Genomic DNA, 18,355 nt, shown 5'->3' with positions numbered 1-18,355 from the left:
TTTTAGAATCTGTTTATACCTTGTATTGCTCTCCTTCATGTTGATTCATTTGCCGCTTATGAATCTTAACAGTTTTCAGAATAGAAGCCATATCTACATCCTCAAATTCCAGGCCTTTGTTACCATACACAGTCACACTATATAATTCTATTCAGAAGTTTAGTCAGCTTTCTTTTATGACCATTTATGGGGAGCTCCTGTTCCTCTCCTGGTCCTTGCTTTTCTAGTGGGAGTTTACAGCATCTGAGGATCTTTGGTGTATGTGTGCAAAAGGATAACTACTTTGCTGAAGTAGAGTTTGCTTCTCCTTCATAATGGAATGAAGAGTTGCTGTTTCCATCAAGAGTCTAGTGAAGCTTCATTTGCACAATATTGGTTGCAAAGACTAGTAAGCAGAGAAACTTCTACACTGATATAGCAAAGAGATGTAAGTTCTGTTTTCCACAAGAAGCTAGTTATGGTTTTGGTGGGTTTTTTCCCATTGTATCATCCAACATCACTTCTGGAGCAGCCTGCACTGCTATACAGCAGCTGTCCAGCGTGTAGGCATACATGGCACGGCTCCCAGACAATGTCAGCACTCATGTGTAATGTTCCCCATGTAATGTATTATAAACAGCAAATGCATCAGAAACATGGCAATGGCAAATCTGAGCTCACACAGAAGGTACTGGCTCACTGCATTGGAGCAAATTTATAAGAACATTCTCTAAAGGATATTGCAATGTGTACAGTCATGTTCAGAAGAATATGTAGCTACACTCATGCACATATTACTGCCTTAATCTATATACTATTAATACCATGTACACTGAATAGTTGGCTGAATAACTTTTGGTCGTTCTGAACATGCACAAGGCATAACAGATTAGATCTTCTGTGTAACAAATATTTCAGATAAAAATAGGAAAAGGAGGTGTGCTTTGATATTCTGAAATGAAGCAGTGTATAAGCCAGACATGTTCTTGTAAATTAAAAATGCCCTGACTGAATATCAAAAACAACAGACACTTTGTCTGGTTTTTATTTTTCATTCCGAGTGAGATGAGCCACAACAGCAGGCACAGGATGCAGCAACACAGGCAATATTAAGTTCTTTCCTCTGCATTGCCAATATATATGGGGAATAATGAGTTGGAAATCCTGGAAGCAAATCTGAAGAGTTAACATTCTCCCTTCCAGGGTGACTTTTCTGTAAGAACTTGCTAATAGCAGAAGACGTTTTGTCAGGCAGGGTAGAGTAGGATGTGCACTAGAATGGAAGTATTCAAGTGCTATTTCATCTATCTTTCTCTGTTGCTCCTTCTGTTGTTTCAGCTAGGAGGAGTTTCCTGTCTAAAAGGATTGAAATGGCTATATGTGTATTTCAGATAAGCTTAAGACTTGTATAAAATGTGGTGCTGCTAATTAGACAAGATGTCATTAGTCCAAGGAAATTAATTGTACATAAATAATGTGGAATTTCGGCTTCATGGCTCAAGAGATAAATTCAGTCCTTTCAGAATTGTCCGTCTTAAAAATAAAATAGCAGAAGAGGATTATTAAGGAAGCTCTTCAAAATTCCCATTACCCTGCTAGTGAAGATTTAACACAGAGCCCAGAAGACATGGTTGATCTGTAATCCTTACGGTCCTTATACCACAACAGCACTGGCATATCCCTGGCTGCTCTCATCAGAGAGAAAAGTAATTGTGACTTTGAAGAAGCAATTTATCAGCCTCCCAGAAGTACAGTCCATGCTCAGCAGTGGATAGGTAGTTAAGAGTGTTCTCCTTCATTATCTGGACTTCAAGGGAGTCATCTCTTGGGTGCATGCAAAGGCTGCTCTGACCTGGTGCTGCTAGATTTATCAAAGTTCACTTCAGGACTGATTGTCTCAAGGATTGCACTCTACTAAGGTGAAGTTTGACTGGATTTCCTATGAAGGTGCCTGGTATTATTACTGTTATTCACTGATACAATTTTGCATTCAAAATGAAGAAGTCTGAGGGTTGAGACTGGTTTTCTTGCAAAAGCATAGGATTGTTTATTCTGTGCCCTCAGTACAAACACCTAGGGAAAACCTCATCTATCTGCTCAAAATCACTGTAATCTAATACCATGATTGTCCTTGCCACCTTTTTTCCCCAATATTTTTTTTATTCCTCAATAAAAAGAGGGACTCTTCCAGTTTTTTATCAATTGCCTAGTACTTCATGCATTGGGTAGAGTGTGAAACCTACAGGAAATGTCACTAGATGAGAAGAACATAATTTCAACACCCACACAACAACACAGCTGCAAAGGACGTCACAGGCAGAAGGCTGTGGAGAGTCAGACTCAGAGAAAGGGGTACATGTATCTTTCTGTTCTGCATTTTGTCGTGTAAGTTTTGCATAGCTTTTAAACAACTAGTTTGATTGGTTGGTTATTGCCTGCAATAGTTTCTGGAATTTATTAAATATAAAATAATATATAGTGGTATAGCATTTTCAAATCCGTAAAATATTTTCATTCTGCGTTTCTTAGCAAAACCTCCAACTATCCTATAGAAGACCATGCCTAAAATATTTGTTTGTTTTGAAACTACCCCTCAGCTTTCTAATACAGTGAAATAGCTGGAGTAGTTTGAAAAAAACTATTTATATTTTATTTACCTTCATGGCCTAGAACTGTTATCTTCTCTTCTTCTCTAATCAAAGTTATTGGCAGATATTGGTGCCAGAGATCTCATTCTATCCTTTCCTTTCAAGTTACAGAGTGATTTCTCCACCACCGCTATCACTGTAGTCAGCTAGAGTTTCTAGAGATGATAGATATAAAAAGAACAAAATCTTGCAAGACATGCATGAAACAAGATTGTTTTGAATATTTAAGACAAGTTTCCCTCTATTCTGGGAACAGAAAAGCTTGGCTTCATTAAAAGCCAGAGGCAATGTTTGTATCAGCTGAGAGCCAAGGGTATTAATGAGCAATTTTCCCAAGTTTTTCTTGGAGCCTCATTGAAAGTTGCAGACTTCTAAACTAGCTGTAACTCTTACTTTCTTTTGTCTTTTTTTTTTTTTTTTTAACTTGAGAAGATGGAATTTTGTTAGTAATGGAAAAAAAAGTCTTATAAAGGGTTGAATAAATCTCCAAATTATAGCCCAGATTTTTCTGACGGTCTTGTGTTTTACCACAGTGGCAGAGACAATGGCTAAGATTCCCTATCACAGTTAGAAAATAACAAACAAATTAATGTGTGAAGGTACATGTGGGAGCACTTAACCAACTTATATACTCACTCTTCAATTTTTTTGTTGTTTAGCACTCCTTTTCCATCCTGGTCTTTAAGGATTAGCTATATTTTTACTGTCTTCATCTTTTTTGCCTTCAGTCCTCCCTCTCCCTATAAAATAGTCCCCATGCTTCATGCTTTACAACGTTAGCCCCATCTATTTGATTTTGTACTTGTCCTTATAAATTACCAAGTTCCAGAGATATTATCTTTACTCTACCTTTATCCATTTTTACCCTTTTTTTATTTTCCCCAGCCAGTGTCAGTGACACTTATGGTAACAACCTAGATGGACACAGTAGAAAATTATTTCACTGGCCAAAATTACACCTTGATAGTCTGACATCAGATTCCTAATGGTATATGTCATGTAGCATTCAGAGATTTGAAGAGGAATGAATGGCTAAGCCAAGGGAGTTAGTATTGATCATAAAACCTGTGTGTATAGGAAGATAAACTTAAAGATGCTTAACTTTTTTACCTACAATTCAAACCTTGCATGAATATGTGGAAATGCTCCATCAATAAAGGGAAACACAGCATATGAAGATATATTTAGATACTTCTTTGTAGTAGAATTTTCCTACAGTCCTACCAGTACACACACCTGCTTTATGAGAACTACCTCTTTGCAGCTCTGAGGTGAATTATGTCCTGGTGCCTCCAAACCAGCAAGTGGCACCTCTCCTTGCCACTCTGAGTAGTGCTTATGCACAGCTGCAAATCTGTTTTCTTATTCTTTCTTTTACAGCCAAGTAAGTTCTGCAATGACAAAAAAAGAGGCCAATTTTGGTTAAAAGCATATCTAGTTCAATAGATTATCTGGCAAACAGGGAGAAAGGAAATTATACAATTGAGAGCAATCAGAAAATTCTTTCAATGAGTGATTACCAGCAGATTGCAATGTTTCTACATGGATCCACAGAGCCTGATGTCAGCCCAGGTGCAATTTGACACTTTTATAAGATCATCAGTCTGCATAAAAGAGCAGCTTATGAATAACATGATTTTTTCTAGTACACTGAAGAAGAAGGAGGATTGAAGAGACCAGGTATTTTCAGTCACTAAATACAATAGGTCTCCAACTCAGCCAGAGCTTTCAGCTGAAATTATACCATTTTTTCTTTAGAGTTAGCATGTCAGAATATGCCACCGGCTCTAATTTCTAAAGCTAGGATTCATTAGTATATCAATTAGTAACCTTGAATAAGGTAACCCTTTAACCACAGAAAACCCATCTGTGGTGTAAATGGGTTAAATAAAATCTCTCTCTGCCCACTGTATTCAAGTAGAGCTGGTACTTCCCTTCTGGCATAGTCTCTGCCCAGAATTTTTTAATCATACACTGAATTGCAATAAATCATGCATCAGTCTCTTTTGGTCTTTGGTGAAGTCATCTTCCTGTCGTGTCTGAAACTGGGATATCAATCTGGTTTCTGACATGCCCTGATCCTTTAAGGATTCCAATTTTCATTGCAGCTACAGATTCTTGCTGAGCCTGTCACCCCACCCTTCCTCTTCCTACATCCAGCACTCTTAAGTCATTTTCTGGGAAAATGAAGTATTCCTGTCCCTCTGAAATGCCTGGTTAACTCAGTGTGCAGCTGCTAGGGTAAGGCATGTGGGCAAAACCTTGTGCTAAACTATGGCAAATAGCATGAAGTTCTCTCTCACATGTTCAAATTAAAGAACATTACTGTAAAGATTTAATTGTGCACATGTAAGGTTTCATACTGTATATTTAAGGAGAAGAAATTACAATTTCAAATTTACATCTTAAAAAATGTTGACTATGGAAAAAAATCGCAATGTTAGAGTTAGAAAGCATCTCAATATGCATTCAGCCCACATTAATAGTTTATGAAACTATAAAAAAAGAAAACATAGGTGAAATGAATTTTCCATACATTTGACAATAGTAGGACTGAAACTGGACTACTACCATCACTTCTTTCTGATACTCCCTGCTAAAAAATTTTGAAATTTATGAAGCTCATAAATCACCAGCCATGCATATAATTGGAAAGCTGGTAGAAGTCATTCCATCACTACACTCAGGATGGGGTTCAAACACCATGTGGGGTGCCTGAAATTAAGATGTCAGTATGTGTCCATCCCCCAGACGACCCTTTATGCTGCAGCCATTTTGAGATTCCCCAAATTGCATGTGTCTCAGCAAAGGCAGCTGACCCTCACCTAGGTGTCCCGGGTCCCTTCGTTCTGATGGAGACAGAAAACCACAATAAAAGCAAGTAGACAAAAACTTAATTGATGCAAATTAAAATGACAAATGATACAGACCTTTTTGTTGAATGGGATTAACCATTAAGCAACAAGTATAAATCAATACATCAAAGGTTGTGTCAGATATTTTATATTTTGGTCACTTCAAATCAAGACTGAATTTTACCAAACAGAAATCTTGGAATAATTTTACATGGCTGCAGTCAAGTGTAGCTTTGGTTTTGACAAGGTATTTGTTGGAGAGGTATCGTTAAAAAAAAAAAAATAAAGAAAGAAAAGAAAAACAAGAGAGGCAAATTAGGGGACGAGAGAAAAATGTCTTTCTCATATTCTAATTGTGTGTCTTTCTCTATATTAGGGTCCCAGTCCCTCAACTCAGAAATGTATTTTACCCTCACATGGGGGATACATGGAAATTCATCAAATTTCCTTTGCTGTGAGAAACAATATGATGGCATTATGGAAAAGGAAGCCAATTCGAATCTTTGAACTTAGTTTTATTTTTTTATCTCTTCTTACTTTGCTTTGTGTATCTCTCACTTAAATTCCATTATATTAACTTTGATGCTGCTTTTTGTGATTCCTGGATAAGCTTTAGTCACTGGCAAAAGTGCTCAAAACTTTGGTATTTCCTCTGCGCTCATCACTGTTTATGATTCTTTCTCCTCCCTTCCAAAATTCTTGTTTTATTCACAGATGTGAAAAAGGATGGAAAGGAAACCGTTGCCACATAAGTGCTAAGCCTCTTCAGCCTCCAAATCTCCAACAAAATGGTAGGTCTGTAAAAAGAAAGTAATATCTTTCAATTAATTCTTTGAGTCTTTCATTTTACTTACTTCTGTCTTTGATTGCTTTGATTTTGCAGATATTTGGATTGGATTGGGTATCGGTTTCTTACTGATTAAAATTACAGCTGCTGCCTTGTATTTTCTTTTGAAGAAGAAAGTGCCAGAAACGTAAGTAAAACTTTTATTTTGCATATAGCAGACACAAATGTGGCACAGAGCAATGGCCAACTGCCCAGGCTCATTGGTTTCAGCTTTTGAATCTCCCCACAGTCTGTCTTCATATGAAACACTAAGCAGAAAACGTAACTTTGCAACAAAAGCTGACCTTAGTGGACCCCAGTCTGGAAACAATGGGCAATGGCTTGCTTGCCTAGAATGTTTTGATTGTGGCATTTTATGAGTATTCTTAAATTATAAAATTTAGAGGGTTTTAGGATTTGCCTTCAACTGACATTTCAGTATTTCACAGATATATTTACAAGTCCTTACTGTCATCCCTGTGATAATCTCTGCTTTTTCTCTCCTCCCTAACTGTTTATTTTACTCTAACCTCCGTATTGCTTCTCTGCTTATCTCTCAACTTATTCTGCTAGATCCTTCTCCGCCATCAAGTACCTAGCACTGTCCCTTCCTCCCTTTCAGCAATTCCTGTTGCACATTTCCTTGTCCATTTTTGTGTTGTTAGATTTTCCTTGCCCTTCATTTTCTTCTCCAGAATTCATTTCAAAGCTGTCTCTTTTCCTTTAAACTTGTTCTCTACTATAGACTTTCCTCTCTTTGGGGATGTTGTTATCTCCCAAAGTATCTACTAAACTGTGCAGACTCCTGTCCTGACATTATTGCTGCTGACATGTCTCCTATATCTGCATGCTCCCCTGGCAGGTAGAGCTGTCTATGGACACAGAACAAAATGTTGAAGCAGAAACCCTTATTGGTTGTGCTTCTGTTAATTGAGTGTATAGCTTCACCTGCTTTCCTTACATCTCCTTCCTCTTCTTAAAGCAGGAATAACATTTCCTTATCTGATTTTATGGGGCTTTTAAGATTTAATTCATTCACATTAATACAACCTGCTAAGGCACACATATAGAAAAGAACTTCGGAAGTGCAAGATTACTTGCATTGGAAGAGCTGCTGCATTTTTTTTGTGATTTCTATAGTTATCCATGAAAAAAAGAGTTTAATTTCTCAAAAAATGTTTGATTTTTTTTTATTTTAAAAATATTGAGTGAGAGCACTTCTGTGCTCTCACTCAACACTCCCTCTACATTTTTCTTTCATAAATGTCTACTCAAAGGTTACTGCACAGCCATTCACATCTCTTTTACCCATAAATCTAAATTTAAGGAATATTTTTTGTGTTCTTGTAATTACTTATGCTAAAAAAAAAAAAAAAAAAAAAAAAAGTAGTCTTTTTTGTACCCTGTTGCAATGTGATGCTATGGTCCTATTAGGTATAAAACAGGGGTGAATGAGGATCTTAGTATGGCTCTAAGAGTATACCACAACCCTGATATGCAGAGAATCAGAGCTGTGAAAGAGAGGATTAGACAAGCTTACAAAACAAAGCTTATTCTGGTCTTGATTGATTTCATTAAAGCTTCCAGAAAGGTAAGTTATGATGATGGAAATTTTTGGGACTACCAAATTTTGTCTATTAGAAACTGAGATTGTCAAATCATTTTACCCATGCTACAAACAAATTTTTTTATTTTCCTTGTTTTTAATCACAGTCGACTTAACATGTAAGTTAAAATGTTTTATAGGCATCTTGCTAAGAAATAATCTGGCTAATAAATGGCAATTTGTTTGAAATTGTGAAAACAATGAAATCTGAAACTTTGAATTTGAGAAGATAAGCTCACCCAGGCTCTTCCTCTTCAACTACCTAGTGCCTACCATGATTTGGTATACAAAAATCACAAGTGGAAACATAGTAGTAAATTAAGGCAAGTTATTCCTAAACTGCTTAATCAGTAATCAGAAGTGACTAGTCAAAATGCAGCCAATGTTAACGTACTGAAGTTCGGATCTTTAGGATAAGGCTTTATAATAAGAAGTGACTTGTGTTTGCATAAGTCCGTAAAATGCACAACGTGACAGCACCACACAGAGGTGTGAGATTTTACTCCTGTTTTTTTTTAAGGGATTTGATGAATAAGAGGATTTTACTGGCCCATAAATGATACTTTCCTGCAGTTAATTTTCACTTGTGTCTGCTTTTAGCCTCCTGAGCCATTTTGTTTTCTTAAAGTCATTAGGCACTAGAGTCACTCTAGGGAAGCTTTCACATGCTTGAGGCCATATTTACTACATTTTGATAAATTCTTTTGCCAGATATTTTTATGTAATTTCTGTTAGTGTCCCCTTGCTTTACTGTATAGACCCACCCATGCAGGCACTGGCAGACGGTTCTCCAGAGGCACATTAGGAGTTGTAGGTGATAGCTCCCATGATATCTTGAAATGTTGTGTAGGTCCATCTAAGTCTCAAGGCAAATAGTATAGGAATATGCACAAGAGCTAGAGAAGCTTAAGAGTCCAACAGAACTATTTTTTTTTCATCAGAAAACCAGGTAGGAGGCAGTAGGGGTAGGCTGGGTACCCCTCAGGTGATTGCCAGCTAGAAATTTGTCACTAACAGCAGTGAGAACTTAAGTCACGTTTGTCCCTCTTCTTCTTCTCTGGAAACATTAATAGTGCCTTAACACTTCCTTTCAACCCAGAATGGATGTGCCACTTCCCCTTTTCTATCTCCTTCTCCTTTTCAACCCAGAATGAATGTCCCGCTTCCCCTTTTCTATGTCCTTCTCCTTTTCTGAATTTAATTTCTGATCTGCAGGCTCTAAACACTCCTGTTACTGAGTGGGAGTTACTGGAAGTCATCATGTAAGTTTAATTCCTAATGGACAAAAGCAGCTTTACATGGCTTGGCAGCCGCATACTTCATTACCATGACAGCATTCAGATATGTCAGATACTTCCCAGTCCCCAGCTGGGGATATGTGAAACTTTTGTACAGAAGCCCCAAATCAGAGAAGCTTGGGAGTTTCTATCATTCCTGTTTGCACTATAGAGATGATGTTCCCTAATCCAGAAGGGAAGGCTGCCAGTTGCTCCACTCTATCAGTGCCATCTGTCCTCATTGACCAAATAGAAGCAAAGCTTCATTTTAGCTTCCATTTTTTTGCAGCTGCCTTCTAATGCTTCATTGTAATTTGAAACATGAGAGTATGAAAAGTGAGTGTCGTTCTGTCCAGCCATGCTATGCCTTTTTACTATTGCCTCCAAATCAGTCAATGTCCCTGGATAATTTCAGTTTGTTTCTTTCCTGTTCCTGAACTGTGCCATCTGTTGCAAGGCCAATGTAACCACAGCTATTATCAGCCCTGTCAATTTTAATGAACACAGAACATCAAATTTTCCAAAGTATATAACAATGTATCTTGCCACACAAGTGAAAGAGTGAAAAACTGAGGTGTTATGAGAAAGCATTTTAAAATTATAGAAAATCATGTGAAGAAAGGGCCCACAGAGGCCATTTTTCATCCTGCCACATCACAGACTCAATTGTATCACTCCTGAGTTCACATTTAAAAACCTCTAGCAACATGAATTTGATGGCATCCTCGGGCTATATTGGTACCTTGGGTAGAAAGAAATTTGCTGTTAGAAAGTTATTTTCCAACTGCTGATATGTCTGTTTATCATTTAACTTCATTCCTATTCACCGTGGACAATAACAGATCACTCCCTTCCTCCTTGCAGAAAGCTTTTTCTGTTCTTGAAGGCAGTTGTCATGCCTCCTTACAGGCTGCTTTCTTCAGGGTAAACAAGCTCAGTGCTTTTGTCTTTCTCTATAGTTAAGGTTTACTTAAAATTATGATGATTTCCAGTTTCTGTTGCCAGGCTTTCTGCAATTAGACCATACCCTTCTGGAGGTCTGGTGTGAAGGAATGGGTAGTGTATTCCAAGGGAAGCTCTCCAAACAGATCTGAGGGGCTGCCAGAGGTCATTGCTGGCTGTCCCTCTGTTCCTATATCCCAAAGAGATAAACAGAATGACAGTATAATGACATTTAGTGAATCGTTTTCAGCTTGTGAACTGGAACAGAGACAGATACAGTTCATGTATAATGGGAGAAAAATGTTCAGTTTTATGGGAAAAAGTAAACCAAAATTTGGAAGCACTAGCCATAAATGTTGTTTGGGAATTTTTGTACTAGTCTAATGCTGCTATCCAAATCCATTCATTCTGCTGTAGAGTACTGTTGTTATGAAGGATGAGTGCTATAGTCAGAAGTTTTCCGTTCTTCTGAAATGTTCATCTGATGATCACCGACTGCACAGAAACACGAGGAAACACACTGAAGCACAGCCAGTCTCTGTAGCTGTAGCCTTCAAGATCACAAAGATGAAAGTTGCAAAGGAGTGATTTAATAAAAGAAAAATTACTTCCCCAAAGTGTCTCAAAAGGTACAAGTACCTTTTAGTTACTTAGGAAACCCATACAGCATATTAACAGATGAATCAAACATCCAAGTGACCTGTACATTATTTTAGATGCAGCTTTTGGAAAGTCTTCTCTCCTTGCATCATTCCTCCTATTTCTTTTATGGGATGTGCAAAATATAGCCTACTTCATCAAACCTAAATTTAGTTGAAAAGATTTTAAACATGCTTTGGAAATTAAGATCTTGAGTTTTAGTTTCTGTTAAGAACTGCAGCTTTAGCACACCTATAAAAAGTCTTTTAAGGGATTATTTTAATTAGTAGCTCAATTGTAATTAAATCTTTGGTCGACCAAGACTTTGTCATTGTTGTTATGGATCAGCCAATAAGCATTCCTCCAGTATTGTATTTCCTAAGAATCCGTGTTCTATATGAAAGATTTTTTTTTCTTTTAAAGGTATATTGAAAAGCACAAAATTATGAGCTCTTGCATCCAAAAAATGAAATCTAGATACTTTAATTTTCCATTAACAAGAATGCTGTTATTCAGCAGTCTGTTTATACACTGATGGGTATTTTGTGGAGCATAAAATTCTTCCTATCTTTGTGAAATTGTAGCGGAGAAACCTCTGACAAGGCAGTAGTTCTTGCTACTAAAGAATGCAGATGAGCTTAGTAAGGCTATGCCTAATGTGACCTCAACCTAAGATGATTAATTCTCTCCTTTCCTATTGTGGTATTTCTGGTTATATTAGAAAACCCAGTTCTCTCTAAACTACCTTACACATATTTGAGTATTTTTTTACTTTTTTTTTAACTATTTTTAAACTTTTTTTACTGCAGTTACTACCTCATCCAATTGACAGATTACAGCACTTACGTAAACATGTGATTAAATTTTCTCTTACAAATTATTTAAGGCCTTTTAAGTAATTTGAAAATATTTTAGAAATTTGAAGACTATCTATTGGTATCCCTTAGAAAGAATTGCTTGCTGTATTCACAAACAGGGGTAACCATATATTAGTTTATAAAAACATATTCATATGTATGCATCTATGTGTTTATATATGGTGTATGTATGTGTAGCCTAAGTTACATAAGGTAGTATATTCAAGGTGACTTTTGAATTTTGACAAAAATGTTCATGAGAACAGGAGAGAAATTGAGAAAGTTCATTTTCCATCTAAGTTTCTGGTGCATAAATTCAAGCAGTGCCCATATTTTGGGCCATAAAATTCCCATTATCCCTAAGATTCAGTGACCAATACATATGCTCTTCATGATTCAGATCTAGAGTGGGAGAACACCTGAAATCTGCTGGACTCAATTTTATTGCTTAAGACATAGACAGGACCAATTTCAGCACTAAGCACAGCAACCAAAAACACGTTGAAGAACTTGGCCAGCACTCTGTTTGGCACCCACAGTTTGGCCCAGTATCCTTCTGGTTAGTTCTCCTCCTTACAGAGGAAGCCGGAGATCTGTGTTCAGCACCCTCCCGCCCTCAGGACAGACCTAAGTACTCAGCATGTTCTTGCCCAAATAAGCTGTGTGTATGTCTTGCACAAGCTGGTCAAGTTTAATGGAGTGATGAAAGAGAATCAGACCAATCCCTATCCTTACCATTTGCTACTGGCACAGCAAGGGTGGTTCACACTGAGAATTGTGTGACCTGTGTTGCCCTTTGGAAGTGTCTTGACTGACTCTAAGGAGAAGTGATTTGCTTAATTCTGTATCCTGCTTTTAGGCCATACACTTGGTTTGTGATGTCTAAATGAGGCACCAAAATTAAGGCATGCAAGTCTGGCCCTTTGGGCACTAGTTTAGAAGCAGAGCCAAACTCCTTAAAATCTTCTCATCTGAGTTTGCTTCTGGCCTTCGATTTTGTGAGCCATGCTTTCATTTTAGAGTAAAAAATAAATTTTGTACACATTTTCTGGACTTCATTCAGGACAATCGGATGCAAATATACACTTGGTAAGCATATAAATAATTTGTCATTGCTTCACTAAGCAAACTAAATCAGAATATCATGATTTATTACAGTTAATATTCGATCAAATGAAAAAATTAACAGGTTCAAATATTCAGCTCTCCCCATTGTTGTGTCAGGTAATCATAATAAATTATGAGACTGGCGTTAGAAGCAATTACTTTCTGACAGTCTTGTGAAAAATTTTATGAAGACATGTCTGGTTTGGTCTAAAATCCAAACTTAGTTTCTTGCACTGATTTAATTCATAAGGTAGAATATTTCTGTGCCTTACTTGTGTCTTCCTCCCAAGTAGCCATTCTGGTTTTGGCTATTTGCAACAGAAACCATTCAATGTGTCTCCTCTGTGGTTCCCACTGAGGAACAACTTCCCTTCCCGACATCTCTATGGGCTGTGCTCGTGTCCTCTCTGTCCTGCCTACCCCAGTAACACAGAGCCTGTCTAGCACATTCTAGGGTGACACAGCTTCAACCAGTTGTAGGAGCAGCTTTGGAACAGACACACTTTATAATACAACAAAATTTATTTCTTCATCATCAAGATTGATGGGAAGCTTTAGGGAAAATTTTTGTCTTAGAATGCTGTACATGCAGATTTCTAGCCACACAAACTTTGGATAAAACCCAAAAAAACTAAATGCATCACTTCAGAAGCAAAGATTAGCTTCTGCTTCATTCTTCAGTAATTTTAACTAATACCTCTGTTGCTTTTTATGTAGTATTGGCACAGATTTGATGATTCTGGGCCTCTCACTACAACAAAGACATTGAGGTGCTGGAGAGAGTCCAGAGCAACAAAGCTGGTAAAGGGTCTAGAGATTAAGTCCTTTGAAGAGCAACTGAGGGAGCAGGAAGTGTTTTGCCTGAAAAGAGAAAAGGAGGGTTGACCTTACTGCTATCTCTAACTACCTGAGGTAGGAGGTTGTGGCCAGGTGGGGGTGAGTCCCTTCTCTGAGGAACAAGTGACATGACAAGAGGACGTGGCCTTAAGCTGTGCTAGGGGACTTCGGGCTGGACGTCAGGAAGAATTCCTTCACCAAAAGGGTTGTTGAGCATTGGCACAGAGTGCCAATGGAGATGGAGTCACCAAACCTGGAGGTGGAAGGGGCTGGACATGGCACTTAGTCCAGCTGACAAGGTGGTGATCAGTCAAAAGTTGGACTCAGCGATCTTGGAGTTCTCTTCCTACATAAATGGAGTCCATGATTCTGTGATTTCAAACAACGTGGAATATTAACAACTAGTCATCTATATGGGAAAAAAATTAGATATAGGCAGCATGTTCCATGCCCATTCTGCTTTTGCAGAATAAATATGATTAACTGCACAGGTCATAAGTGCTTCCAGAAAGAAATGGGACATGGGAAGACCTCTATCAAGAAAGCATACCTTTAAACCTCCAGATGAGGTAATGGATATGAGATCCATAAATAGCAATATTTGTCCTAATAACCTATTATAAATTGTTTAAGGCATTATGTTAATTAATGAAAAATTTGCATTTCAATACCTCAAGTGATTATTCCTGGTTTTCTAGCAAAAGGTATGGGTAGCTTGTATAGCTTTAAAACTGATGCTGATGATTTTGACCCAAAATGCAAGTTCTTTCCCAATTAATTGGAAGAGTGGAGTACTTATAATAATTAAAAGAGCACTACGGTGCTCTTGAACTTGAAGCCTAAGACTATGTTAATTATGGAATTGTCAGTGTGATAGCAAAAAATAGGAAGAATATGATCTCATCGCATGCAAAGAAATTATAGGAATGCAGCTTTTGAGGTAATCTCATGTTTTATGTAATGTATAGCATTATACCTGCATTTTATAAATACTAAATAGTACTGTGCACATCCAGAAGTATATATAATTTAGAAGAAACAGATGAAAAATTATTATTTTAACCTAGACATTATTTATCCAGAATGTTGGTTTAATTTCATTAATTTCAGAAGAGCTCAGTTGTAAATATATTTAGCTACCTATTTTTTGGACTCAATTCTTTTGAACTTTAATCTGTTTGGTTCTTTGATGACCTGTATGATATGATGGTTTTTGTTCCTTTTTTTCTTGGTTTGACTTCCCAAGGAAAGTGCAAGTAACTGCTATTTCTTCATTTGCCAATCCATTGTACAAAGACCTTAGTTCATCTGGGAACGTAAAGGTAAGCTGCCTCTATATGTTCAGAAAAACGTGAGGTAGTCCTCAAATAGTTTTCCATTAAAAGAATGCAATCCCTGAGTGAATGGTATTTAATAAAAGAAGTGAGAATTAAAAATTGACTCAATATTCAGATCAGTTCCAGTGCATTTTCAAAACATAGTAATAGTTGAAATCAGCTCAGTTTTGACAACATCTCAGTGTTTATTATTATCAGGACTATAGGCTGATGATTTGGAGGAAAAAAAAGTGTTTTGGATTAAATATTTACCCACATATAGATAAGAATAAACTCACTGGGACTCGTCTCCTTTTGTATCTGGAAATTAAACAAACAAAAAAAAAACCCAAGAAAAACCATCCAACAAAGCAAACACACAACAAAAGAAACATGTCAACAACAATAAAAACACAAAATGCATGATTCGGCAACCAAGTTGCCTTTGCACACTCATTTAACTTGAATAAAAAAGTTTTTAGTCCTCCCCAGTACCTTAAATGTACATCACAATTCTCATCACTGTAAAATTCACCTTGACACTAAACAAGCAATTGGCCACACATTTCCCTAGTACCATTTGCTGATCAGAATTAAGAGACTGATAGAATAACAAAGAAATTTTTGAATAAAATATGTATATAAAAGTGCACATATTGCAGAAAAATAATTAAAGGCAAGATTTAATTATCAAATTAGAATGGTAACTAAAATTCTTATCTTATATTTAACAAGAAATAAATTATTTAATTAAAATGCAGGTATCTCTGATATTTTGTTTATAATTGAAAATAATATAGACAAAGAACCTTGGAATAAAAAGGAAAAAAGAAAAAAAAAAAATTTAAATATCCATCCTGCCCTCATTTTGATACTACACTTATTAGCATTGAAAGAGCCAGGCTTGATTTGAAATAGAAAATAAAACTTCCTTGTCCTTTGCACAGTCAATAATAAAGATTCCATGGCACCTTTGAATAAGATTAACTATGACATGCCATTTACTTTCTGTAAAAAGGTCCTTATACCTGATTTTAGAGACATAAGATCAAATGAATTCACTTATAGGTTAGCGTTTGTGAGAGCTCCAAGTTGGAAATATTCCCATCACAATCATGTCCAATTCATCAGGACATTTTTATTTTAGTTAAAATAGATTTGTGACAGGCTTCATTTAATAGCAAGTTGAAAAACAGAAGCACAGAGTCAGGAGAGACATTTTCATGGAAGACAGCCCCAGGCATTGTGATTGAAGTCCAGCCATGTACCAGAACTTCCTCTATTTTCTCTAAGACTGGGAAAATACATGTTTACACTTATTCTTTTTAAAAGAAAACAGGCATTATGAGTTTTCTCAAAGTCTGATGAGACTTAAATCTGAATGGTGTATTATCAATCAAAAGAGATGACAAAATGTGTGCAAAAGCTCTTGTCTCCAGCTGAATACTCACCAGTTATGCCCTTGTGGGAGTCTCTGAGCTTCATAAAGAACAGTTCTGAACCTTCCTGAACACTAAAATCATGTGGGCTTAGCATAGCTCTACTCTTGCTCATGATACTGCCTCGTAATTTTGGTTCCATAGCGTGTGTTACCCAGGCACCACATGGCAGAATATATTACTTTCAGCTCACTAAAAATATTCTGAAGCAGTTTGTTTTCTTTTTATAGTCTCCTAGGTATCCTATCTCATCTGCTGTTCAAATCAGTGTTTCTCCATGGCATGAGGTATGTAATAATATATTTCTAGGATGCATGTTGGACTAGTAAAGGAAATTAATTTGCAGAGGAAAGGGGAAAATGTCACTTAAAGTCAATGGTTTACTGCTACTTGTACTGTTAGCACCTCTGGAAATCTGAGAGAGATGACCAGGGCTGAACTGGTTGGCAAGGACCTCATAATAACAATTCTAGTAGTGTTGCTCTTCATATCTACTTGTTACACCATACACTAATTCAGAAAGTTTCAGTCTGGGCAGATGCTGAAGAAAATGTTTAGAATGCCTGAAATCCTTACCTGAAGGGTTCATATTATCTATTTTCTCATACATTTTTCAATCTAGGAAATTATAAACATTTCCTTGAATAAAAGGAAATTACAATATAATGTACCAAAATTAGTGACCCACTGCAATTACACTATTGTACACAGATTGCCTAAAATAATATTAAATGTATATTGGAGCAAGGGCTCTGGAGACAAGGGGAAAAAAGGTGGAAACAGATGCAGAAGTAGGTTAAATTACTTGATCAAGTACATGTGGTAGGTAATTGCTCTGGTGGAACTATGCTAACTTTATCCAGCTGAAAGTCTGGTCTAAAAATATTTCAAGATTTTATAGTTCTCTTTCAAATGTTACTTCCATAATGAATCTATAGCCATTTATATGTGCATTTTAAGAAAATAATATAATCATTGGATTTTAAATTTCATTCTATCTTTTTTCTTTTAGTATCCATTTAATGAAAATGTGAATGATACTTCTTTTCCAAATCCTCTCTATCGTGTAGCAGCAGAAGACATGGAGAAATTATGTAGCTCCTTGAAAACTTAAACACAATGCAGGATCAATAGTGATTGTAACTCTTTGCCTAAAGATTTGTTATAAAATCTGGAAGTGTGTCATGATACTGTAGTATTTGCAATATGAATTAATAACTCATCACAGAATAACTCTTATTAAAACAATTACATTCAGAAAGTAAACTTATATTAAAAATGGAATCCATACATAAGTAAACTATAATTATATATAGTCTTCTGTCATTCCTGTTGGTGCTGAAAGAGATTGATAATTATAACTATGAATTCATTTTACATTCATACAGTTCAAATTCCAGTATGTTAATAAAATGTTTAATCCAATCCAGATTCTTTATGCTTGGGAATCATATTTTTATGTCCATTATTTGAGAAATTATGACTTAAATATTTCTGTAATTTTGCATTGGAAAGGGATTTTAACTGACTCATTTAGTGTTCCAAGATGCAGAAGCAAAAGAAAAGCCTTTATAAAATTGGAAACATATCAAACTAAATGAAGAGTGGTCATGAATCATATATTTGAATATTGGCTCAGCATGTGATTTATCTATGTGACACACCAGTATATACACTTATTTTTAAAAAATATTTTCATTATTAACCTTGGTAGTTGTATCTGACCAAATTTCCCTCTGGTCAGCTCTACAGTTCTGTAGTTCTGACCACAGTGCTCCTGATAAATTTAGCTTAGTGGTTGACAGAGGGTGGAAACTGGCATGTTCAGGAAACCATATTTCTGCTGAATAGGTTGGCCTCCCACACAGCTAAAACTTATGCCAGCCCATGCCTCCATGAGAAAGATATTGGGGAAGAATTCTGGAGTGCCTTGTGATTTCAGCTGTCATCCTCTGTGGTACCAGGCACAGCTCGTAGCAGTGTTTACACTTTAAATAACCTGACAAAATGTCATCTTCCATAATACC

The 18,355-nt window shown here is 36.5% G+C and overlaps 1 protein-coding gene across 1 annotated transcript in view; it reads left to right on the top strand.

Annotated features, from left to right (window-relative positions):
* MALRD1 (MAM and LDL receptor class A domain containing 1) overlaps positions 1-17,759 on the top strand; it is a 232,774-nt gene extending 215,015 nt beyond the window's left edge. Inside the window, exons 36-40 of the mRNA XM_053963779.1 lie at positions 6,197-6,273; positions 6,366-6,456; positions 14,820-14,895; positions 16,559-16,615; positions 17,341-17,759. Coding sequence (XP_053819754.1) covers positions 6,197-6,273; positions 6,366-6,456; positions 14,820-14,895; positions 16,559-16,615; positions 17,341-17,442 — 403 coding nt within the window. The 3' untranslated portion in view covers positions 17,443-17,759. The remainder of the gene's footprint in view (positions 1-6,196; positions 6,274-6,365; positions 6,457-14,819; positions 14,896-16,558; positions 16,616-17,340) is intronic.
* Positions 17,760-18,355: the final 596 nt, after the last annotated feature.

This window comes from Vidua chalybeata, chromosome 1 (assembly GCF_026979565.1).
Source record: "Vidua chalybeata isolate OUT-0048 chromosome 1, bVidCha1 merged haplotype, whole genome shotgun sequence".
NCBI lineage: Eukaryota > Metazoa > Chordata > Aves > Passeriformes > Viduidae > Vidua > Vidua chalybeata.
This window is presented reverse-complemented; position numbering and strand designations above follow the sequence as displayed.